Source organism: Chiloscyllium plagiosum, unplaced genomic scaffold (assembly GCF_037043375.1).
Source record: "Chiloscyllium plagiosum isolate Xiang-an unplaced genomic scaffold, Cpla_swu_hap1 HiC_scaffold_1, whole genome shotgun sequence".
NCBI lineage: Eukaryota > Metazoa > Chordata > Chondrichthyes > Orectolobiformes > Hemiscylliidae > Chiloscyllium > Chiloscyllium plagiosum.
This window is the reverse complement of record NW_028270139.1, coordinates 108,847,567-108,874,422: the sequence shown is the minus strand read 5'-3', so window position 1 is coordinate 108,874,422 and position 26,856 is coordinate 108,847,567. Positions and strand designations below refer to the sequence as shown.

The 26,856-nt window shown below is 43.0% G+C and overlaps 1 protein-coding gene across 3 annotated transcripts in view; it reads right to left on the bottom strand.

The window, feature by feature from the left end:
- Window positions 1-26,856, bottom strand: part of LOC122548398 (putative E3 ubiquitin-protein ligase HERC1) — a 377,691-nt gene that overhangs the window by 327,291 nt on the left and 23,544 nt on the right. For all 3 annotated transcript variants that reach the window (XM_043686981.2, XM_043687001.2, XM_043686991.2), the window contains exons 2-3: window positions 21,727-22,659; window positions 20,770-20,865 (exon numbers count right to left, since the gene is read on the bottom strand). In XM_043686981.2, the coding sequence (XP_043542916.2) occupies window positions 20,770-20,865; window positions 21,727-22,644 (1,014 nt within the window). In that variant the 5' untranslated portion in view covers window positions 22,645-22,659. The remainder of the gene's footprint in view (window positions 1-20,769; window positions 20,866-21,726; window positions 22,660-26,856) is intronic.

The window sequence follows — 26,856 nt, the reverse complement described above, 5'->3', positions numbered from 1 at the left end:
ATACCCTTCCTATATCAGGGTGACCAGAACTGCATACAGTACCCCAGAAGAAGCCTCATCAACATCCTGTACAAGTTCAACATGACATCCCAACTCCTACTCAAAAAGTCTGATCAATGAAGGCAAGCATGTTAAACACCTTCTTAACCACCCTGTCTACCTGTCACGCAAATTTCAAAGAATTATGTATCAGAACCCAGAGGTCTCTGTTCTACAACATTACCCAGAGCCCTACCATTAATAGTATAAGTCCTAGTCATAGACTAATAGAGATGTACAGCATGGAAACAGACCCTCTGGTCCAACCCATCCATGCCAACCAGATATCCCAACCCAATCTAGTCCCACCTGCCAGCACCCGGCCCATATCCCTCCAAACCCTTCCGATTCAAATACCCGTCCAGATGCCTTTTAAATGTTGCAATTGTACCAGCCTCAACCACTTCCTCTGGCACTCATTCCATACACGTACCACCCTCTGTGTGAAAAAGTTGCCCCGTTGATCTCTTTTTATATCTTTCCCCTCACACCCTAAACCTATGCCCTCTAGTTCTGGACTCCCTGACCCCAGGGAAAAGACTTTGCCTATTTACCCTATCCACCCCCCTCATAATTTTGTAAACCTCTATAAGGTCACCCCTCAGTCTCCGACACTCCAGGGAAAACAGCCCCAGCCTGTTCAGCCTCTCCATACAGCTCAAATCCTCTAAACCTGGCAACATCCTTGTGAATCTTTTCTGAACCCTTTCAAGTTTCACAACATCTTTCCGATAAGAAGGAGACCAGAATTGCACGCAATATTCTAACCCATGTCCTGTACAGCCACAACATGACCTCCCACCTCCTATACTCAATACTCTAACCAATAAAGGAAAGCATACCAAACACCTTCTTCACTATCCTATCTACCTGCGACTCCACTTTCAAGGAGCCACGAACCTGCACTCCAAGGTCTCTTTGTTCAGCAACATTCCCTAGGACCTTACCATTAAGTGTATAAGTCCTGCTAAGATTTGCTTTCCCAAAATGCAGCACTTCGGATTTATCTGAATTAAACTCCATCTGCCACTTCTCAGCCCATTGGCCCATCTGGTCAAGATCATGTTGTAATCTGAGGTAACCCTCTTCGCTGTCCTTTACACCTCCAATTTTGGTGTCATCTGCAAACTTAGTAACTATACCTTTTATGCTCACATCCAAATCATTTATGTAAATGACAAGAAGTAGAGGACCCAGCACCGATCCTTGTGGCACTCCATGGTCACAGTCCTGCTCTTATTTATTTTACCAAAATACAATACCTAACACTTATTCAAATTAAACTCCATTTGCCACTCTTCAGCCCACTGACGCTCAGTTTGGGTTCCACCACAGCTCCTCAGTTCCTGATTTTGCTACAGCCTTGGTCCAAACATGGACAAAAGAGGTGAACTCCAGGAGTGAGGTGGAAATGGCTTCTATGAACACAAAGGGAACATTTGACAGAGTATGGCATCAAAGAGTTGTTGGAAAACTCAAATCAATGGAAATCAGGGAAACTCTTTACTATTTAAAATCCTTGCTTAACCCAAAGAAAAATGGTGCAGTTGTTGGAGGGCAATCATCTCAGCCATAGGCTGTCATAGTAGGAGTTCCGTGGGGTAAGGTTAAAGGCTCAACCATCTTGAACTGCTTCATCAATGACCTTTCCTCCAATGACTTCCCTTATGGTGCCAGGAACCTGCATGGAGTTTGCATGTTCTCCCCATGTCTGCAAGGGTTTCATGCAGTTTCCTCCCATAGTCCAAAGATGTACAGGTTCGGTGGATTGGCCATGTGAGATTGCCCTTAATGTGCAGGTATGTGCAGGCTAGGTGGATTAGCCATTGGAAATGCAGGGTTACAGGGACAGAAAGGGGGGGGGGGGGGGGGAGATGAGAACTGGGTGGAATGCTCTTCAAGAGTTTATGATTAGATTAGATTACTTACAGTGTGGAAACAGGCCCTTTGGCCCAACACGTCCACACCGACCCGCTGAAGAGTGACCCACCCAGACCCATTCCCCTACATTTACCTCTTCACCTAACACTAGGAGCAATTTGTGGGCGGCACGGTGGCACAGTGGTTAGCACTGCTGCCTCGCAGCGCCAGAGACCCGGGTTCAATTCCCGACTCAGGCGACTGGCTGCGTGGAGTTTGCACGTTCTCCCCGTGTCTGCGTGGGTTTCCTCCGGGTGCTCCGGTTTCCTCCCACAGTCCAAAGATGTGCAGGGTCAGGTGAATTGGCCATACTAAATTGCCCGTAGTGTTAGGTAAGGGGTAAATGTAGGGGTATGGGTGGGTTTCGCTTCGGCAGGTCGGTGTGGACTTGTTGGGCCGAAGGGCCTGTTTCCACACTGTAATCTAATCTAATCTAATCTAATCTAAATCAATTTAGCATGGCCAATTCACCTAACCTGCACATTTTTGGACTGTGGGAGGAAACCGGAGCACCCGGAGGAAACCCACGCAGACAGGGAGAATGTGCAAACTCCACACAGACAGTTGCCTGAGGCAGGAATTGAACCCGGGTCCCTGGCGTTGTGAGGCAGTAGTGCTAACCACTGTGCCACCCCAAATGTAACCTCAATGGGCTGAATGGCCTGCTTCCACAGTGTAGGAATTCTATGATTCTATAAAGATCAGACATGGGAATATTTTCTGATGATAAAATGTTTAGCAACATTTGTGAATCCTCTGATAAACTGTGATTCTTGAAGCAGTCCATGTACACGTTTAGATCAGAGTGGTGCTGGAAAAGCAGAGCAGGTCAGGCAGCATCCGAGGAGCAGGAAAATTGACGTTTCAGGCAAAATCCCTTCATCAGGAATCCCTTCAACCTGCTGAAAAGCTTGCGCCACCTCCAGGCTTCAGCTGATAGTCTGACCCATGCCATGCAACTGGCAAGCAAAGACCATCACTAGCAGGAGACCATCTATCTCCCTTTCACCTTATCATTGCTAAATTCCCCCACTGGTTAATATCCTAGAGATTATATTGATCTGAAACTGAATTGGACCAATCGTATAAAAATTGTGAGTACAACAGCCTATGAGTTCTGCTTGGATAATTAATTTCCTGACTCGTCTAAGCTACCAACCAACTAAACAGGACAAGTCATAAGAATTAGGAGCTGAAATGGGCTGTCCAGCCCTTCAGGCTTGCTCCACCATTCAATAAGATCACAGCTGATCCTCTAGTTCAACACTACTATCCTGCAGTAGGGCCTGTACATCTTGATGTTTTTAATATGCAGAATCTGTTGATTTCAGTTTCAAACAATCAAAAAACTGTTGCCACAGCTCATTGAGGCAGAAAGTTCCGAAGATTCACCACTCTCTGAATGAAGAAAATTCTTTTCACCTAAGTACTAAATAGTCAACTGCTTATCCTGAAACAGTGCAACCAGTCTGGTCCATGCGACATACACTAAGAGCTTGCTTACTGAGAATGATCAATTTATTCTAAACAACCATAGAGAAGACAAACTTTTATCTCTGCCCTTTCAATTCATTATGTTGCACTGGCTGAATAAACTAGCAGCCTATTCTAACCCTACTTTCCCATATCAGGACATAGCACTAACTTGCAAGGCTTCGATTACAAATTCAGGTTTTTGTTTTCAATCATTTGAGGGTTTTCGCCTCAGCCAGTAAACTGGAGAGTAAATGTTCCCACCATCCACTGGGCAAAAAATACTTGCCTCAAGTCCTACGGATCCTTTCACTGATCACTTTAAATCTGTACTCCCAAAGATTCTCTGCGAGAGAAACAGACCTTCCCTATCCACCCTATACAAGCCGCTCATTATTTTGAATGCGGGTCACCCCTCGGCCTCACCTATTTTCAGAGAAACAACACTAGTCTAACCAATCTTACCTGATAACTGCAATTTTCAAGCCTTGACAACAGTCTTGTCAATTCTTGTACTGCCACTGAAACAATTATGCCCTTTTGGGAACACAGTGACCAGGACTGTACATAAAATTCTCGCTATGGCTTATGTATTTTCAGCATTAGATCCCTGCTCGTGTCCAACAACTCACCCAATGAAGGAAAGCACCGCATAGGCCTTCTTTACAATCTATTCTATCACCTTCAGAGTTCTGTGGACATGTACTTCAAGGTCTCTCACTTCCTCTAATGCTTTCAATATTGTCCCATATACTGTGTATTTCTTTGCTTTGTTAGCCCACACTCAGTTAAAGAGCAAAATACTCAAGTCCAATATACTAAAAATGAATAGAACATACAACACAGAAAAGTAGAGCAAAGAACAGGCACTTTGGCCCAAGTTATTGTGCCGAGGTTTAATCCTAATGTAAAACATAATAACTTAACCTACGCACCCCTCAACTCACTGCTATCCATGTGCATGTCCAGTAGTCGCTGAAATGTCCCCAATGAGTCTGCTTCCACCACCACAGCTGGCATCGCATTCCATGCATTCACAACTCTCTGCGTAAAGAACCTACCTCTGACATCTCCTTTATACCTTCATCCTAATATCTTCAAACAATGACTCCTCGTACCAGTCAATCCTGCCCAGGGGAAAGGTCTCTGGTAATTGACTCTATTTATTCCACTTATTATCTTATATACCTCAATCAGGTCTCCTCTCTTCCTCCTTCTCTCCAGAGAGAAAAGTCCAAGCTTATTCAACTTTTGTTCATACGGCAAGCCCTCCAGTCCAGGCAGCAAACTGGTAAACCTTCTTTACACCCTCTCCAAAGCCTCCATATCTTTTCTATAGAAGGGCAACCAGAACTGTACACAATATTCCAAGTGTGGTCTCACCAGGGACTTGTACAGCTGTAGCAAAACCTCACGGCTCTTAAACTTGATCCCCCTGTTAATGAAAGCCAAAACATCATATGCTTTCTTAACAACCCTATCCACTTGGGTGACAACTTTGAGGGATCTATGCACTTGCACACCAAGATCCCTCTGTTCCTCCACACTGCCAAGAATCCTATCTTTAATCCTATATTCAACATTCAAGTTCAACCTGCCAAAATGCATCACTTCTCATTTATCCAGGTTGAACTCCATCTGCCATTTCTCAGCCCAGCTCTGCATCCTGTCTATGTCGCGCTGCAGCCTGCAGTAGCCCTCTATACAATCGATGACACCTCCAACCTTTGTGTCATTTGCAAATTTACTAACCCATCCCTCAACCTCCTCATCCAAGTCATTTATAAAAACTACAAAGAGCAGAGGCCCAAGAACAGAGCCTTGCGGGACCCCACTCAACGCTGTCCTCCAGGCAGAATATTTTCCATCTAAACCACTCTCTGCATTCTGTCGGCCAGCCAATTCTGAATCCAGATAGCCAAATCTCCCTGTATCCCATACTTCCTGACTTTACCAATGAGTCTACCATGGGGAACCTTATCAAATGCCTTGCTGAAATCCATATACACCACATCCACTGCTCGACCTTCGTCGACCTGTCTTGACACCTCCTCAAAGAACTCAATAAGATTTGTGAGGCATGACCTGCCCCTCTCAAAGCCATGCAGACTGCCTTTAATCACACTATGCTTTGTCAAAGGGTCATAAATCCTATCCCTCAGAATTCTTTCCAAAACTTTGCTGACCACAGACATAAGACTGAATGGTCTGTAATTGCCAGGGATTTCCCTATTACCCTTCTTGAAAAGAGGAACAACATTCGCCTCCTTCCAATCCTCCGGTATGACTCCTGTGGAGAGTGGAGAGTGAGGAGGCAAATATCCTCGCCAGCGGCTTAGCAACTTCCTTTCTCACTTCCCGGAGCATCCAAGGATAAATCTGGTCTGGCCCTGGGGACCTATCAATCTTAATGTTTTCCAAAATTTCCAGCACATCAATTTTGATTTGGTCAAGACTGTATCCCAGTTCCTCAAAGTTTTCATTCAGAACAAGGTCCCTTTCCTTGGTGAAAACCAAAGCAAAAAACTCATTTAAGGCTTCCTCTATCTGCTCAGACTCCACGCACACGTTCCTTCGGCTATCCCTGATCGGTTCTACCTGCTCCCTGATCATTCTCTTATTCCTCACATATGAATAAAATGCCTTTGGGTTCTCCCTAATCCTTCTTGCTAAGCCTTTATCGTGCCCCCTCCTGCCTCTCCTCAGTCCATTTCTGAGCTCCTTTCTAGCAAGCCTGTAATCCTCTAAAGCTGTGCTAGATCCTTGCTTCCTCCACCTTACATAAGCTGCCTTCATCTTTTTGACGAGAAGCTCCTCTGTTCTCGTCATCCAAGGTTCCTTAATCTTACCCCTTCTTACCTGTCTCAGAGGAACAAATTTGTGCATCACTCGCAACAACTGCACCTTAAATAGTCTCCACATGTCTGCTGTGCCCTTTCTGTGGAACAATTGCTCCCAGACTGTACTTCCGAACTCCTGTCTGATAGCACCATAATTTCCTTTTCCCCAATTAAATATCTTCCCTTGGTAACTGCTCCTTTCGCTCTCCAAGGCTATACTAAATATGAGGCAGTTGTGATCACTGTCACCAAAGTGTTCTCCCACCATGAGATCTGACACCTGTCCTGGTTCGTTACCAAGCACCAAATCCAAAATGGCCTGTCCCCTTGTCGGTCTGTCTACATACTGAGTAAGGAAACCCTCCTGAACACACCTGACAAAAACAGCTCCGTCCAAACATCTGCACTAAGGAGGTTCCAGTCGATACTGGGAAAGTTGAACACTGCTACTTCTGCATTTTTGCAGAAGCCGCCCGCCTATGAATTCTTCAATCTCTCTACTGCTAGGTGGTCTGTAGAAAGCCCCCAATGCGGTGGCTGTTCCCTTGCTGTTCCTAACTTCCACCCGTACTGACTCAGTAGACAAACCTTCCTCAACAACCTTCATTTCTGTAGCTGTGATGCACTCTCTGATTAACAATGCTACACATCCTCTTGGGTGTGTAGCATTGCTAATGAGCAATGAGCACCCAATTGCTCATTGTCTTGGTGCATATAGGCACCAATGATAAGTAGAAAACGAGATGAGGTCCTGAAAGAAGAACTCAGGGAGCTAGGAGAGAAGTTAAAGAGAAGGATCTCAAAGGTAGTGATCTCGGGATTACTACCAGTGCCACGTGCTGGCCAGTGTAGAAATGGGAAAATAGGCAGGATGAACACATGGCTTGAGAGACGGTGTAGGACGGAGGGGTTCAGATTTGTAGGACATTGGGACCGGTTCTGGGGAAGGTGGGACTATTATAAAAGGGACGGTCTACACCTGAACCAGACCAGAACCAATGTTCTTGGGGGAGTTTTTGCTCCTACTGTTGGGGAGGTTTTAAACTAATGTGGCAGGGGACTGGGAACCAGAAGAGAAAACAAGTAGGCAATGAGGTAGAGACTGGAGACTGTAAGAATTATGAAGATAGCATTAATAAAGGGAAGAGTAGGCAGAGAGCAGGTGAGAGCAACAAAACTGGTGGCATGAAATGCATCTACTTTAATGCAAGGGGTATAGTGTGTAAGGCAGATGAACTTAGGGCTTGGATTGGTGACTGGGAGTATGATGTTATTGCAATCACAGAGACTTGGTTGAAGGAAGGGCATGATGATTGGCAATTAAATGTTCCAAAATATAGACATTTCAGACAGGACAGGGAGGGAAATAAAAAGGGGGGTGGAGTTGCATTGCTGGTCAAGGATATCACGGCTGTGCTAAAGGAGCACACTATGGAGGTCTTGGGTAGTGAGGCATTATGGGTGGAGCTGAGAAATAAGAAGGGTGCAGTCACACTGTTGGGTCTGTATTACAGGCCTCCCAACAGTGAGCGTGAGGTAGAAGAACAAATAGGTAAACAGATGATGGAAAGACATAGAGGCAATAGGGTAGTGGTGATGGGAGATTTTAATTTTCCCTACATGGACTGGGATACACTTAACGTCAGAGGTCTGGATGGAGTAGAATTTGTAAGAAGCATCCAGGAGAGATTTCTAGAGCACTATGTCAGTAGTCTGACAAGGGAAGGGGCCATATTGGACCTGGTACTGGGGAACGAGCCAGGACAGGTGGTAGAAGTTGCGGTGGGGGATTTCTTTGGGAACAGTGACAATTCTATAAGTCTTAGAATACTTGTAGATAAAGAAGAGAGTGGCCCTAAGGGAAGAGTGCTAAACTGGGCCTAGGTCAATTATAATCAAAATTAGGCAGGAGCTGGGAAATGTGGATTGGACACAGCTATTTGAGGGAAGTCCACATTTGAGATGTGGGAGGCTTTCAAAGATAGTGCAGGATAAGCATGTCCCATTGAAGGCAAAGGATAGGAAGGGCAAGATTCGTGAACCGTGGATGACAAGAGAAATTGTACGACTAGCCAAGAGGAAAAGGGAAGCGTACATAAGGTCTAGGCAGCTAAGAACAGAACAGGAAGAATATCGGAAGAATAGGACAAATCTTAAACAAGGAATCAAGCGGGCTAAAAGGGGTCATGAAATAGCTTTAGTGAGCAGAATTAAGGAGAATCCCAAAGCATTTTATTCCTATATAAGAAGCAAGCGGATAACTAGAGAAAGGATTGGTCCACTAAAGGATAACGAAGGAAGGCTGTGTGTCGAACCTGAGAGAATAGGTGAGATTCTGAATGAGTGAGATTCTGAACGAGTACTTTGCATCAGTGTTCACTGAGGAGAGGAACATGATGAATGTTGAGATTAGAGATAGAAGTTTGATTAGTCTGGATCACATAAGTAGGGAAGATGTGTTGGGTAGGCTAGAGGTTATTAAGGTGGACAAATCCCCAGGACTGGATGGGATCTATCCCAGGTTGCTGAGGGAGGTGAGGGGGGAAATAGCTGGAGCCCTGACAGATATCTTTGTGGCATCCTTAAACATAGGTGAGGTGCAGGAGGACTGGAGGGTTGCTCATGTTGTCCCCCTGTACAAGGAGGGTAGTATGAATATTCCGGGTAACTACAGAGCTGTGAGCCCTGACATCAGTGGTGGGAAAGTTGCTGGAGAAGGTACTGAGGGATAGGACCTATTTATATTTAGAAAAGAATGGGCTTATCAGTGATAGGCAACATGGTTTTGTGTGGGGGAGATCGTGCCTTACCAACTTTAAATAGAGTTCTTCAAGGAAGTGACCAAGTTGATAGATGAAGGAAGGGCTGTTGATGTCATATACATGGACTTTAGTAAGGCGTTTGATAAGGTTCCCCATGGTAGACTAATGGAGAAAGTGAAGTCTTATGGTGTGCAGGGTGTTCTAGCTAGGTGGATAAAGAACTGGTTGAGCAACAGGAGACAGAGAGTAGTAGTTGAAGGGAGTTTCTCGAAATGGAGAAAGGTGACCAGTGGTGTTCCACAGGGGGTCAGTGTTGGGGCCACTGTTGTTTGTAATATACATAAATGATCTAGAAGAGGGCATTGTTGGTATGATCAGCAAGTCTGCAGATGACACAAAGATTGGTGGATTCGCAGAGAGCATAAGGGACTATCAGAGAATACATGAGGATATAGATAGACTGGAGAGTTGGACGGAAAAGTGGCAGATGGATTTCAATCCAGACAAATGTGAGGTGATGCATTTAGGAAAGACTAACTTTAGAGCGAATTATACAATGAATGGAAGAGCCTTGGGAAAGGTTGATGGGCAGAGAGATCTGGGAGTGCAGGTCCATTGTACCCTGAAGGTTGCTGCACAGGTGGATAGAGTGGTCAAGGAGGCATATAGTATGCTTGCCTTCATTGGACGAGGTATTGAGTATAAGAGCTGGCAAGTCATGTTAAGATTGTACATGACGTTGGTTCGGCCGCATTTAAAATACTGTGTACAGTTCTGGTCGCCACATTACCAAAAGGATGTGGACGCTTTGGAGAGGGTGCAGAGAGGTTTTACGAGGATGTTGCCTGGTATGGAAGGTGCTAGCTATGAAGAAAAGTTGAGTAGGTCAGGTTTATGTTCATTCGAAAAAAGGAGATTTAGAGGGGACCTGATTGAGGTTTATAAAATCATGAAGGGTATAGACAGGGTGGATAGAGACAAGCATTTTCCCAGGGTGAAGGATTCAATAATGAGAGGTCATGCTTTCAAGGTGAGAGGTGGAACGTTTAAGGGGGATACCCACGACAAGTACTTCACAGAGGGTGGTGGACGTTTGGAACGCGTTGCCAGCAGAGGTGGTAGAGGCAGGCACGGTAGATTCACTTAAGATGCGTCTGGATAAATGCATGAGTAGGTGGGGAGTAGAGGGATACAGATACTTAGAAATTGACCAATAGGTTTAGACAGTACATTTGGATCAGTTCAGGCTTGGAAGGCCAAAAGACCTGTTCCTGGGCTGTAAATTTTCTTTGTTCTTTGTTTTCTTTTTTCCACCCTCCCTGTTCTTTTTAAACGTTCTAAACCCTGGAACATCAAGCTACCATTCCTGTCCCTGTGAAACCCAGGTCTCCGTAATGGCCGCAACATTGTAGCCCCAAGTACTGATCCATGCTCTAAGTTAGTCACTCTTATTTCGGACACTCCTTGCATGAAAGCAGACACACTTTAACTGATCCCTTTTATTCTTCGCGTGAGAATCCTTCCCGATTGATTCAATACATCCTGTCACTGCCCCATCTGCAACTGACCCCCCTCTCAGACATGTGGCTCTGATTCCACCCCCCTGCCAAACTAGTTTAAACCCTCCTGAATCACACGAGCAAATCTCCCACCCAGGACATTTGTGCCCCTCCAGTTCAGGTGCAACCCGTCCTTCATGTACAGGTCCCACCGTCCCTGGAAGGTATCCCAGTGGTCTAGGTATCTGAAGCCCTCCCTCCTGCACAGCCCCGCAGCCACGTGTTAAGCTGTATTCGCTGACTGTTCCTCATCTCACTGTCTCATTGCACCGGTAGCAAACCTGAGATCACTGCTCATGAATGGCAGTAAATAAAACAGTGAGAGTAACTCAGAATGTTCAGCAAATATACATTCCAAATAAATAAGATAAAAATTTTGCGAGAAAACTCCAACCACAGTTATTAACATTAAACAAGAGATTTAAAACATTATAAGGAATAGGAGTAAGCCTGAGAACTGGGAGATCTTTTTAAACCACCAAGGGTGACTAAAGGTTGATACAAAAGGGAAAAAAAAATTAAGGTAAAATTAACCAGGAACATTAGCACAGATTTGAAAACGTTTTATAACTATATAAAAATAACAGCAATTAAAATAAATGTCAGCCCATTACGGGCAGAGAAAGGATATTTCAGTTGAAATTAGGAAATGGCAGAGATGTTGAACAAATGTTTTGTGGCCTACATTTGAAGTGGAAGACCACAAATTACACACCCAAAACAAAGAGTAACCAAGGAGTATTGGAGAGCGAAGAACTTGAAGAAAATCATGTCAGCATAGAAAATGTATTAGAGAAACCTAAACTAATAGTTAACAATTTCACAGGACTTGATGACCTATAGGGGCTCTATCTAAAAGAGGTAGATAAGATTTGGTCAAAGTACTGGCTATGATTTACGAAATCCTCTCCATTCTGGAGTAGCCCCAGTAAATTAATAGTAATTGTTCCATTGTTATGCAAGGAAGGAGGGAGTGTGAAAACACAACAATGGATCTATAAGGCTGATCGATCATCAGTTAGGGAAAATGGTAGAGCCGATAAGGAAGTCATGCAAGTGCACGTAAGATAATTACACATGAATCATGACAGTGAATAAGTGTTTCATGAATTCATTAGTTCATTGGGGAATGTAATTAGTAGAGTAAATAAAAGGTAATCAGTAAGTGTACAATATTTGGATTTCCTGAAGCTATTTTGTGTCACATGAAAGAGTGACATGCAAATACATGGCCCATGGAGTTGGGAATAGAGCATTAGCATTAGTTATCAGATAGAAAACAAAGAATGAGGATAAATGGAGCATTTTCAAGTTGGGAGGCAAAAATGGAGTGCTGCATCATTCAGTAATGGGCTGTCAGCAATTTACAATCTGTGCTAATCAAGAGTATAACATTTCGATTTGCTGATGACGCAAAGTGGGAATATAAGATAATGAGGACTTGTAACTAACTGAGCCATAGGCCAAAGAAATATAAATTGGGGAAGTACGAGATTATTCATTTACTTACAAGAATGCAATGACAAAATACTTCTGTAAAGGGTAGAAATCTTTTAAAATCTTGATATACTGAGTCTTGGGTGTAATCATTTGGGAACACAAAGTTTGCCAACAGGTGCATCAAGCAATTGGAAAGCTGAATGGTGCACTGACCTTTATTACTAGGGATTAGAAAGCAAGGTTGCTGCAATTAGGCAATGAGACTTTCATGAAAATAGGATTAGAATAGCTAGGTGGTTGGCACAGACTCAACGGGTTGAAGGGCCCATTTTCTGTATAGTGTACAGATTTGCTCTCCATATCAAAAGGAACAATGCACTTTCTTCAAAAGTGGTTCAGTGAGGGTTCATTAAATTGTTTCCTGGGATGATAGGGTTGGTCAATGATGAAAGGTTGAATAAATCAAGCCTATGTTCTCGTCAGGCAGATTTGAGGGGCCAAATGACCTACCAATTCTCTTATTTTTTTTGAAACATACAAAAGTAGATACATATACAAGTACAGGCAGTAATTGGGAGTTATTGGAGTAGAGGTACTGTCATTAGACTAGTAATCTAGCGACCCAGGCTAATGCTCTGGGAACAGGGGTTAGAATTCCACAAGTGGTAAAAATTAATATTAATTAATAAGTTTAGAATCTAAAATTAGTCTAATGTTGACCATTAAAACACTCAAGAAAATCCATGTTGTTCACTATTGCTCTCGAGGGAAAGAAGCCCAGCTATCCTTACTGGTCAAACCTATATTAACCTTTAACTGCCTTTTAAAATGGCTACAATTCCTTCCAATAGAAGGAATAAATCCACTCAGACTACCTACAAGGCACCAGAAATGACAACAGCAGACACAGCCGTGTTGACTGCACGAGATCCTACAAACCCTATCATTATGCCAAAATTGAGAGAGCTGTCCCATAGACCAATCAAACTAGACAGTCATTCTCATGGAATCAACTTGTAGACAAGATCAGACACCACCATTACTGAGTAGTATACAGTAGGAATGAGGTCGCCTGGGTACTCGATATCAGCTCTGGACCCCCATTAGCACACCTGGTCAAACATGGACAAGGAAATCCCCTGATCATAAATAACTGCGCACACCACACACATCGCAAAGCATTCGGGCTGATGAATTGATTCTCTGTCATGTTGAACACTACTGTAGGATTCACTGAAAGTGGTAACAGCACAGAATGTACTCTGGCTGGTGGAATGCAAAGTTCATTGCCAACAGAAGTTTGGCAAAATTACTGACCAAACCTGAAAGGCCATAGATGCTAAACTGAGCCCACAACTGATGGTGAGGGAACGAACATAAAAGGTAAAAGGTATTGATCTCATCCTCAGCCTACCTGTTGCAGATGCATCTCATATGAACCAACAGGAGGCAGAGTCATAGAGCACAGTAAAGGCCCGACGGCCCACTGGCTATGCCAGCCTACCTACAGTAAACTCACTTTGCAGGACTTGGCCCATGGCCCTGAATATCACAATATCTCAAGTGCTAAGGTTTCCTGCCTCTAATACCCTCCCAGGAAGTACATTCCAGATTCCTATTATCCTCTGGGTGAAAAAGATTTTCTTCAAATACCCTCTAAATCCATTGCCTTTCATTTTGAAATTATGTCTCCTCGTTACTAATCCATCAACAATGATGCTGCTTTGTATTTTAAAATAGCCCAAAAGAACTACAGGTGCTGGAATTCAGAAAGGAAAACAGAAATTGCTGGAAAAAGTCAGCAAGTTTTGTGGAGAGAAATCAGTAAAACGTTTAGGTCCACTGATCCTGTTTTGAAGGATCACTTAACCCAAAACATTAACTGATTTCTCTCCACAGATGCTACCAGGGCTTGCTGACTTTTTCCCAGCAATTTCTGTTTTTGTTTCCTATTCATCTTGTAGATGCTTCTCAATCAAGTCCCCCATCAGCCTTCTCTGCTTGAAAGAAAACAATCAGAGCCTTCCAGCCTCCCTTCATAGATAAAATTATTCAGCCAAAGCAACATCCTGGTAAATATTCGCTGCATCCCTTCCAGTGCAATCACACTGTACAAGTACACAGGCGACCATAACTGCACACAGTATTCCAACTGTAGCCTAACCAGAGTTCTGAACACCTCCAACATAACCACCACGTAATCTGAAACGACTGATAAAGGCAAGTGTCTTGTATGCTTTCTTAATTACCAATTACATGAGAATATAAGAATGAGAGCAGGCATAGGCAATTCAGCCCCTCATTATGGCCTTAACTCCCCGTAACCCTTCAACCCATTACTATTTTTAAAAGTTTCTCTCCTCGTTATATGTCCCATCATTCACACACACTTGAGTAGTGAATTCCACAGATTCAGAATCCCTTGAGAAGTAATTTCTCATTTCAGATTTAAACCTGCTACACATAATCCTAAAACGAAGGAGGATTGCTCTTGTTTTCGGAAGCCCCACACAAGGAAACATCTTTTGTATGTCTCTCCTTATCAATTATTTCAGTTATGTGTAAGAATAATAGGGTGGAGAGAGTAGGCAATTTTATCTTTCCAAACATAGATTGGAACTGCCATAGTGTTAAGGGTTTAGACGGAAAGGAATTTGTTAAGTGTGTACAAGAAAAATTTCTGATTCAGTAAATGGATGTACCTACTAGAGAAGGTGCAAAATTTGACCTACTCTTGGGAAATAAGGCAGGGCAGGTGTCTGGGGTGTCACTGGGTGAGCACTTTGGGGCCTGAGACCATAATTCTATTAGTTTTAAAATAGTGATGGAAAAGGATAGACTAGATCTAAAAGTTGAATTTCTAAATTGCAGGAAGGCTAATTTTGATGGTATCAGGCAAGAACTTTCAAAAGCTGATTGGGGGCAGATACTTGCAGGTAAAGGGATGGCTAGAAAATGGAAAGCCTTCAGAAATGCAATAACCAGAGTCCAGAGACAGTATATTCCTGTCAGGGTGAAAGGAAAGGCTGGTAGGTATAGGGAATGCTGTATGACAAGAGAAATTAAGGGTTTGATTAAGAAAAAGAAGGAAGCATATGCCAGGTATAGACAGGATAGATCGAGTAAATCCTGAGAAGAGTATAAAGGCAGTAGAGTTCCCTCAGAGGGAAATCAGGAAGGCAAAAAGGGGACAGGAGATAGTTTTGGCAAATAGGGTTAAGGAGAATCCAAAGGATTTTTACAAATATATTTAAGGACAAAAAGGTAACTATGGAGACATTAGGGCCCCTTAAAGATCAGCAAGACGACCTTTGTGTGAAGACACAGTAGATGGGGGATATATTAATTGAGTATTCTGCATCAGTATTTACTGTGGACATGTACATGGCAAATATAGAATGTGGGGAAATAATGACCACATTACAGAGGAGGAAACGCTGGATGTTTGAAATGCATAAAAGTGGGTGGATCCCCAGGACCTGAATTGGTGTACTCCAGAACTCTGCGGAAAGCTAGGGAAGTGATTGCAGAGTCTCTTGCTGAGATATTTGTATCGTCGATAGTCACAGGTGAGATGCCAGAACACTGGAGGTTGACTAATGTGGTGCCACTATTTAAGAAAGTTGGTAAGGACAAGCCAGGGAACTATACAGCGATGAGCCTGACATCAGTGGTGGGCAAGTTGTTGGAGGGAATCCTGAGGGACAGGATGTTCATATCGGAGGCTGAGGGGTGACCTTATAGAGGTTTACAAAATCATCAAGGGCATGGATAGGGTAAATAGGGAAAGTCTTTTCACTGTGGTCGGGGAGTCCAGAACTAGAGGGTATAGGTTTAGGGTGAGAGGGGAAAGATATAAAAAGAGACCTGCGGGGCAACTTTTTCAGACAGAGGGTGATACGTGTATGGAATGAGCTGCCAGAGGATGTGGTGGAGGCTGGTACAATTGAAACATTTAAGAGGCATTTGGATGGGTATATGAATAGGAATGGTCTGGAGGGATATGGGCCGGGTGCTGGCAGGTGGGACTAGATTGGGTTGGGATATCTGGTTGGCATGGATGGGTTGGAGTGAAGAGTCTGTTTCCATGCTGTACATCTCTATGACTCTATCTCTTCTTCCTTAGGTTGACGTTTTCTCTTATTTCTATAACTTTTTCCTTGATATGAGGAATATAATCACTCGTGTGTTCAGAAATGGCCCCTTAAATATCAACCACTGTCTCCTAATCCATCCCTTAGTTTAATCTACCAATTCACTTGGCTAGTTCAGCTTTAATTTCTACATAGTTGTCTTTATTTAAGTTTTAGTCTTAGACCAATTCTACTCCTTTTCAAACTTGATATAAAATTCACATTGTGGTAACTGCTTCTTAGCTTCTTATGCAGTGTCATTTCAATGTGTTAATGTGCACAGCTGATTTTTCCTGTGATCTGTAGTGACAACTAGGTAATTCACTTACTGACATTTTTAATTATCTTGTATGGACCACTGAATCTTGTCTTCAGAAGTACTCCTTATAAATATGCTAATGCTTTGTGACTCACTTTGGAAAAAGTAACAAGGCATGGGGGTACTCAATGAATGGCAAGACCTAGGAAGCTCAGCGAAGCAGAGATCTTGGGGTGCTTGTCCACAGACCCCACTGTGGCTGGACAGATTAAAAGGTTAGGTGAAAAGGCAAAAATTTTGCTGATGAAGTTTAGTATGGATGAGTGTGAGATTATCCATTCTGGTAGAAAAACCACTTATTTAAATGTTGAAAAACTTCAGAGCGCTTTGCTGCAGAGGGATCTGGGTATCCTCATGGAAGAGTTGCAGAAAATATGAATGCAGCAGTTAACAAGAAAAGTAAATGAAATTTTGGTATTTATTGCTAAGGACCAACTCATCCATGCCGAACAGATATTCCACCCCAATCTAGTCCCACCTACCAGCACCCGGCCCATATTCCTTCAAACCTTTCCAATCATATACCTCCAGATGCCTTTTAAATGTTGCTAGCCCCCACCACTTCCTCTGGAAGCCCAATCCACACGCACACCACCTTCTGTGTGAAAACATTGTCCCTTAAGTCTCTCTTTTAAACGTTTTCCCTCTCACCCTAAATCTATACCCTTTAGTTCTGGACTTCCCCACCCCAGGGAACAGAGACCTTGTCTATTTAATCTAACCATGTCCGTCTTGATTTTATAAACCTCCAAGATCAATACTCTGACCAATAAAAGGAAGCATATCAAACACCTTTTTCACTATCCTTTCTACCTGTGATTCCACTTTCAAGGAGCTATGAACCTGCACTCCAAGGTCTCTTTGTTCAGCAACACTCCCGAGGACCTTACTATTATGTGTATACGTCCTGCTAAGATTTGCTTTCCAAAAATGCAGCCAGTTCTGTATCCAAATGGCTAGTTCTCCCTGTATTCTGTGAGATCTAACCTTGCTAACATGGGGAACCTTGTCGTACGCCTTACTGAAGTCCATATAGAGGTAAAAACAATGACTGCAGATGCTGGAAACCAGATTCTGGATCAGTGTTGCTGGAAGAGCACAGCAATTCAGGCAGCATCCGAGGACAGGCAAAATCGACGTTTCGGGCAAAAGCCCTTCATCAGGAATTCCTGATGAAGGGCTTTTGCCCGAAACGTCGATTTTGCCTGTCCTCGGATGCTGCCTGATTTGCTGTGCTCTTCCAGCACCACTGATCCAGAATGAAGTCCATATAGATCACATCTACCCTCTGCCCTCATCAATCCTCTTTGTTACTTCCTCAAAAACTCAATCAAGTTTGTGAGACATGATTTCCCACGCACAAAACCATGTTGATTATCCCTAACCAGTCCATGCCTTTCCAAATACATGTACATCTTGTCCCTCAGGATTTCCTCCAACAACGGACAGGATTCCCTCCAACAACTTGCCCACCACCGACGTTAGGCTCACTGGTCTATAGTTTCCTGGCTTGATTTACCACCTTTCTCATGATTTCAGTAATAACCGCCAATCGGGAGGTAGAAGGGAAAGAGAAATTTTACAAAATTAGTAACGAGGGAAGCAAACTGTTGGAGCTGTGCGTTGACAAGACTCTGGCTCAGATGGACTTCATCCTAGGGACCCATCCTCAAGAAGGATCACTGGACCCAAAACACTAACTCTGCTTTCTTTCCACAGATGCTGCCAGACCTGAGTTTATCCAGCAATTTCTAACTTTGTGATTTCCTAAATCCACGCTTGTATCATTTATTTCTTCATCCTAGGGTTTTTGTTAATGCTAACTTTAATTTAAATTTACTAGGTCAAGAAAGGTTCCATCAGCAGCAAATATAACCCTTCTATTCAAGAAGGGTCATAAAAACAGAAACTATAGGCCAGTTAGCTTGACATTTCTTGCAAGGAAAGCATTAGAATCAATCATGAAAGACATTATAGCTGCACACTTCAAAAATAATGTATTTGGGAAGACACAGTCTGGTTTCATGACCGTGAAACCATATTTAATCTATTAAATAGACTTATTTGAAGAAGTAACATGGACTGTTGATCAAAAGGAGCCAATAAATGTTCTATACTTGGTTTTCCAGGAGGCATTTGACAAGATGTCACAACAAATGTAACTGTCAAAAATAAAAGCTCATGCTGTAGAGCATACCATATTAGTCTAGATAAAAGATTGGCTAACTGGCAGTAGCCAGAAAACAGTTATGCGTAGCAGGTTTTCTGTAATTGGCAGGATGTGATGAATGGAGTCCTGCAAGGGTTGGTGCTAGGTACTCCATCTTTTACAATTTACATCAATAACAACTTCAATATTCACTCTCTCCAGTACTGACTCATAATGGCAACAATGTGTAGCATCTACATGATGCACTGCAACAATTCAACAAGGCTTCTTTGGCAACACTTTTCAAATCTGCAACCTCTATCACCTAGAAGGTTAAGAGCAGCAGATGCATGGCACCATCACCTGTAATTTCTCCTCCAACACACACATTATCCTGACTTAGAACTATATCTCTGTTCTGTCACTGTTGCTGGGTCAAAATCCAGGAACTCCCTCCTTAACAGCACTGAGCTTGTACCTACAGTATAGATTACAGTGATTCAAAGCAGCAACTCATGACCAACTTCTCAAGTGCAGTCACAGATGATCAATAAACATTCAGATAGTCAGTGATGCCCTCATTCTGGGATTAATCTTAAAATTTCTGAAGGACCTTGACAGGTTAAACAGAGGTTATTTCTCCTAATCGTGGAATTTACAAGGAGGAAAGCTTTATGGATTGAGGTTGATTATTTAGAATTGAAAAGATTATTGGCTTCAATCAGAAATTTCTGAACTTATGGAATTCACTACCATGGAACTTTGCTCATGTTTGTGCTTAATTTCTTCAAAGCTGTAACCAAGATTTTGGTTTCTCAAGGAATTAAATGATATGGGGAGGAGGCATAAAAATTTGAGTTGAAGCAGAAGATCAAGAGAGATCACACTGAGTGGCAAACAAAGTCAAAGGGCCAAACAGTCTGACCCTGCTCCAATCTTCGTATGTCTTGAGGAAGTTACTAAACTTGTATGTGAAGCTCAAACTTGTAGTTTTGTTTATTCATGGCCTTTTGACAACTCCACAATTAAAATTTTGCCACACATGCCTGAAAGTATTAAATTATTTGACTACTTTGAAATTTAATTAATGATTTGAAAATTATTGATAGTCAAAAGCAATGGTTAGTGAATAGACTTGGAAGGTAAAATAGACTACCTAGGAATGAATAAATTCAGCCAATGAGTTCTCAGTAAACCCAAGTACACAATGGACTGTACCATGAACTAATTAATCAGACACTGAAGGCTACACAGAATTTGGGGGATGAAAGAGCTCTCACTGCATCAATCTTCTCACTTTGCACTGCCACACTTAAGACACTTCCTCCAAAGGTATTAGTTTCCATTACATTTTGCCTGCCATGTGATAAGATTCCCACTATTTTTTCAACAACAATTATTGTTGCACAATTATCTGGATTTCAAGATTTCCATCTCCAAATTTTCAAGTATATATCATGGCTGAAATGAAAAGAAACTGTTCTCATTGGTGGATGGATCAACATCTACAGGACATTCATTTTAGACAAAAGTCAGAAAAATCTGGTTAGTTTACTCTCATACTCTATTTTTTTGCCTTTTAATCAACCTTTTCTTCTGAAGCAATGGCATGACAAGGTAAAATTTATTTGTGTTAAGATTAAGGTTCAGACTGCATTGTAGAATGTAAAATTTAAAAGTGGCACTTGTGTGGTATGATTATTATTTACTAGCTATCAGCACAAAATTGGGTGTTGTCCAGGGTAGAAAGTAGTAATCCAGGAGGAAGTTTCCTTTCCTATGTTTGACATCATTCTGAGAGACCTCATAGGTCTAGAGTCAATACTAATGACACCTAGGGCACTTCCTTTCTGTATGCATGCAATTGTGTCATCAGCTCTGGTTGGTCTTTTTTTTCTGGTGGGACACGACATATCTAGGAATGCTAATTGTGGTGTTTGTGACATTGTTGTAAATGGCTTCCCTTTTGTGCGGTAATTGTTCTAGAACTCTAAGCCATCAAAAAACATAAAACTACTGACAATTAAAATTACCCATGTTAAATGAATATCCCTAAACAAATGATTGGGACAACATGCATCAATTTTGGATTATGTTGCCAATATATAAATTAAACACAAAAAGAAATGACAAACCTCTTCAAAAAGACAAATTGCTGCATTGGAAAGAGAACACATCCCATCTGGGGTCTTCTTGAGCTCTTGATTCTGTAGATTATCCACATATGCATTCTAGGAGTTAAAACACATCAAATAATCAGCATGTTTGGTCCTAAGCATTTTTTTTCCTTAGAAGAGTAGTGAACAGAAGTAAACAAATGAAGTGGGTAAAGTCAAACTACTTCTTTTACAACCTGAATTAGCAATGACAGTTTAGTACATGTGATTTTACTCTTAAAAAAGCACAAAATACTATAAGCCACATTTTCCCTAGTGAAAGCATTACATTTACATTCAGTGGGGAAGGGAGTACTAAAAGAAAGATGGAAAACATTGTGAAAAGAATGAAAATCAGAACAGGTGAATAGTAAAAACAGAAAAACGAGAAAATATGTCTCGTTCCCATTTCATCCTCTCTTCTGTTGCTTAGAATGTGAAAAGAAATATCTATAGCAAATCCCAGCAAGCAGATGTGATGAATATATTATTGTATTAAAACAAAGTCACAATTCAAATATGATGATTTGCTTTGTTTTGACTAACAAGATGTATACTCGCTTCAAACTTTTTTTAATGGAAAAACAGATGTACATTATCAGCAATAGCCTGTACTCAGTTCTTCAAATTCTTTAATTTGTTAATTTAAGGTGAATCTGTGCAAGAATCTTCTCTGCAGCTCAAATAAATTATTTAAGTGATTTTATATTTTTTTAAATTCCCAATTTAAGTAGTATACAGAAGAACAGAACTACAAAGGAGAAGAGGTACCAGTACAATGCGATTTGATTTTAATTTGTTTCTGGTGCAATCTTTGGTGATCATTTTATAATGAAGTAAAAGGAAACAATATATTTTACAAATCAGAACATCAAAATAGCAAATTAAGTGTTTACTTGCTAAGCAAAGTCTATCTTGGATAAATAAATCACTCACCGAACAATGCTTCAGTTGCTCCAGTGATTTTATAAAACAATCATATCCAATCATTCCTTCCTTTTCTGATGCATTAGCAGCAGCAGCTGAAGCAGCCAATGCCACTTCAATCCATTCAAGTAGAAACTTCAAAGATCCACGCTGAACTGCAAGACCCAGTAGTAGCTCTGAAGCCAATCTTTGACCTTGACTGTCAGCACCAGAACTGGGCATGGTCATCTTCTTTAAAAATGTCGTAACTTGTGCGAGGCAGTCCAAACCTACCTGTGGGATTTTACTTTCATTTGCTAGAGAAAGTGGAGGTAGAGAATTGATAATTGTGCAGGCTGTGCACAAAACATCATTACACAGGCTCAAACTTGGATCTAACTTTGACTGTTGCCAATTTTGTTGAATTAGTGCAAACAGTAGGCTTAGGCCAGTCTTAACTCCCATCTCAATTAAAACATCAGTACCCGTTTTTGTTCTTGTATTCCTGACCAATGCATCTCCTGGATCTAATCTGGTGTCAGAACTCTGCCTTTGTACTTGACGCTCCGGTCTGAACCTATCATGATATTTGTTAGAAAGTGCATAAAATATTCTTTGAAGAGTCAGTAATCGCATGTGTAAGGCGACAGCAAAAGGTGAATTTCCAAAGACTGTTTTGGCCAAATTCTGTTGGCTGTTGAGTAGTGCAGAGAGATACTGCTCACGTTCTTCCACAGCTGAAGACTCATGTTCAAAATCTGGCAACCGAGGATCAATCAAATGTTGGGCCTGCTGGGATATCCCTACCACTTCTTTGTTATGGAGCAACTTTTCATACAATGCAGAAGCACCTTCCCTTGTTGCTGTAGATTCACTGTCTTCCAAGGCCCAGGAACTATTCAGATGTTCAAGCCACTTCAGTATTACATTTGTGGGACATGTAACCATTTTCTACTGTTGAATCTGGAGAAAAAGGAACAAAAAACACACACATGACTCCTCTTATTCTCTGTACAGAACCTACAGAGTGAGGTCTAGGAACCTGCATAATTATTGTTATCCTTACAAGGATGGAAAAATCAAATGTTTAATTTAAAAAAGTCATGAACTCTATTTTAATTTGATTGAGAATACGCAAAAGCAAAACAGGTCGCTACCAAAATGCTCTATTCTGGTATTTATGCTCCATACCAGGCTTCTCCATCATTAAACGACCAGAGCAAGAGAAGATTATATGGACCATTAAACCTGTTCCACAATTCAATAAGATCATGGCTGATTGTGGAGACAATGCTACAATCCATTCTTACCTTTTCCCTTTGCACCCCAAAACTCTTGATTCTTTTATCAGTTAAAAGTCATTAACTCAGTCTTGAATATATTCTGTGACTCAGGTATCAGTGCTTTCTGCAGAAGAGAATGTCAAAGACTAACTAGGAGGAAGTGAGGACTGCAGATGCTGGAGATCAGAGTCGAAGAGTGTGGCGCATCGAGAAGAAGAGTCAACATTTCAAGCATAAACTCTTCATCAGGAATGGCGGGGTGGACCAAGGGGGCTGAGAGATAAATGGGTGGGGATGGGGGAGAAAGGTAGCTGTGAATGCGATAAGTAGATGAAGCTGGGGGGGTGAAGGTGATAGGTTGGAGAGAAGGGTGGAGTGGGTAAATAGGATGGACAGTTCAAGAGGGCAGTGCCGAGATCGAAGGTTGGATCTGGGAGAAGGTGGGGGGAGGGAAAATGGGGAAACTGGTGAAATCCACATTGATCCAGTGTGGTTGGAAGGCTGCAAGGCAGAAGATGAGGCATTCTTCCTCTAAGTGTCAAGTGGCTAGAGTTTGGTGATGGAGGTGGCCCAGGACTTGCATATCCTTGGCGGAGTGGGAGATTGGGATTGAAGTGTTTGGCCACAGCACGGTAGGGTTGTTTAGTGCGTGTCCCAGAGATGTTCTCTGAAATGTTCCACAAGTTGGCGTCCTGTCTCTAATGTAGAGGAGACCACATTGAGAGCAATGGATATAGTAGATGACTTTGTGGAAGTACAGGTAAATCTCTGAGGGATGTGGAAGGATCCTTTGGGGCCTTGGGTGGAGGTGAGGGGGGAGGTGTGGGTGCAGGTTTGGCATTTGTTGCAGCGGCAGGGGAAAGTGCTGGGAGTGGGGGGTTGGGCTGTTTTGGGGTGTGGACCTAACAAGGGAGTCGCTGAGGGGATGGTCTCTTCGGAACGTAGATAGGGGTGGGGGAGTGAAATGTATCCCTGGTAGTGGGGTCTGTACGTGACGGAAATGGCAGAGGATGATGCGTTGTATCCTGAAGTTGGTGGGGTGGAAGGTGAGGACCAGAGGGTTTCTGTCCTTGTTGCAATTGGAGAGGTGGGGTTCAAGGGCAAAGGTGTGAGAAGTGGAGGAGATACACTGGAGGGCGTCGACCACATAGGGAGGAAATTGTAGTCTTTGAAGGAGGCGGCCATCTGGGATGTTCCACGTGGAATTGGTCCTCCTGAGAGAAGATGCGGTGGAGGCAGAGAATAAGGGATAGCTTTTTTTTTTTACAGGAGGCAGGGTGGGAGGAGGTGTAAATCAAGTAGCCGTGGGTGCATAGTAAATGTCCGTGTTGAGTCGGTCTCTGGAGATGGAAGGGGAGAGAGGTGTCCGAGATGGTCCAGGTGAGCTTGAGGGCAGGGTGGATGGTGTTTGTGAAGTTGATGAACTATTCACATCTATCTGCCATGACAAAAGCCTCCAAACCGTCCATTTCTTCCTCTCCCATCAACCTAACCAGTACTCTTCCACTGACGCTCTCATTCGAATGGCTGAACTGGTCAAAGAGTCATAGAGATATACAGCACGGAAACAGGCACTTTGGTCCAACTCGTCCATGTCGACAGATATCCCAACCCAATCTGGTCCCTTTTATATCTTACCCCTCTCATACTAAACCTATGCCCTCTAGTTCTGGACGCACCCACCACAGGGAAAAGACCTTATCTATTTATCCTATCCATGCCCTTCATAATTTTATAAACATCGACAAGGTCACCCCTCATGCTCTGACGCTCCAGGGAAAACAGCCACAGCCTATGCAACCTTTCCAGATAGCTGAAATCCTCCAACCCTGGCAACATCCTTGTAAATCTTTTCTGAAACCTTTCAAGTTTTACAACACCCTTCCTATAGGGAGACGACCATAATTGCACGCAACATTCCAAAAGTGACCTAATCAATGTCCTGTACAGCTGCAACATGACTTCCCAACTCCTGTACTCAATACTCTGACCAATAAAGGAAAGCATACCAAACGCCACCTTCACTATCCTATCTACCTGCGACTCCACTTTCAAGGAGCTATGAACCTGCACTCCAAGGTCTCTTTGTTCAACAACATTCCCTAGGACCTTACCATTAAGTGTATAAGTCCTGCTAAGATTGGCTTTCCCAAAATGCAGCACCTCACATTTATCTAAACGCAACCCCATCTGCCACTTCTCAGCCCATTGGCCCATCTGATCAAGATCCAATTGTAATCTGAGGTAACCTTCTTCACTGTCCACTACACCTCCAGTTTTGGTGTCATCTGCAAACTTAGTAACTATACCCGTTATGCTCACATCTAAATCATTTATTTAAATGCCAAAAAGTAGTGGATCCAGCAGTGATCCTTGTGGCACTCCACTGGTCACAGGCCTCTGTTCTGAAAACCAACCCTCCACCACCAACCTCTTTCTTCTACTTTTGAGCCAATTCTGTATCCAAATGGCTAGTTTTCCCTGTATTCCATGAGATCTAACCTTGCGAACCAATCTCCTATGGGGAACGTGCCGAACGCCTTACTGAAGTCCATATGGATCATGTCGAACGCTGTGCCCTCATTAATCCTCTTTGATGTTCTCAGGAGAAAGTAAGGAATGCAGGTGCTGGGAGATCAGAGCTTAAAAATGTGTTGCTGGAAAAACGCAGCAGGTCAGGCAGCATCAAAGGAGAAGGAGAATCGACGTTTCGGGCATAAGTCCCTTTGATGCTGCCTGACCTGCTGCGCTTTTCCAGCAACACATTTTTAAGCTCTGATCTCCAGCATCTGCAGTCCTCACTTTCTCCTAGCTGGGAGATCAGAGTCGAGCAGTGTGGTGCTCGAAAAGCACAGCAGGTCAGGCAGCATCCAAGGAGCAGGAGAATCAACGTTTCAGGCATAAGCCCTTCAGCAGGATTGAGCTTTGTGGGCTGGGGTCTGAGAGATAAATGAGAGTGGGTGGGGCTGGGGGGTTGTAGCTGAGAATTTGCCTATTGCATTCTCAGCTACCCTCACCCCCCCCACCGCCTTCCAGCTCCACCTCCCTCCTATTTATCTCTCAGACCCCAGCCCAATTTCTCCCTCGAATCCTCCCACTTCCTCCAGACCACAGGGGTATCCCTGGGCACCCACATGGGCCCTAGCTTTGACTGTCATTCTCCACGTTTTCCTCCACTACATCAATGACTATATTGGCACCATCTCATACTCCCATAAGGAGGTTGAACAGTTCATCAACTTCATGAACACCTTCCACCCTGCCCTCAAGTTCACCTGGACCATTTTGGACACCTCCTTTCCCTTTTTGGGCCTCTCCATCTCCATTTCAGGCGACCGACTCACCACTGACATCTACTTCAAACCCACCAACACTCTCAGCTACCTAGTCTACACTTCCTCCCAGCCTGCCTCCTGTCAAAACACGATCCTTTATTCCCAATTCCTCCGCCTCCACTGCATCTGCCCACAGGAGGAGCAATTCTACCATAGAACATCCCAGATGACCTCCTTATTTAAAGACTACAATTTCTCCTCCCAAGTAGTTGATGCCCTCCAGTGCATCTCCTCCAATTCCCACACCTTTGCCCCTGAATTCCATCCCTCCAATTGCAACAAGGACAGAAAGCCCCTGGTCCTTACCTTCCACCTCACCAACCACAGGATACATCACCATTTCTGCCATGTACAAACAGACCTCATCACCAGGGATATATTTCACTCCCCATCCCTATATGCATTCCAGAGATTATTCCCTCTGCAACTCCCTTGTTAGGTCCACAGACCCCACCAACCCACCTTCGATTCCTGGCATCTTTCCCAGCCACTGCAGGAAGTGCAAAATCTACAGCCCCACCTCCCCATGCACCTCTGAGCAA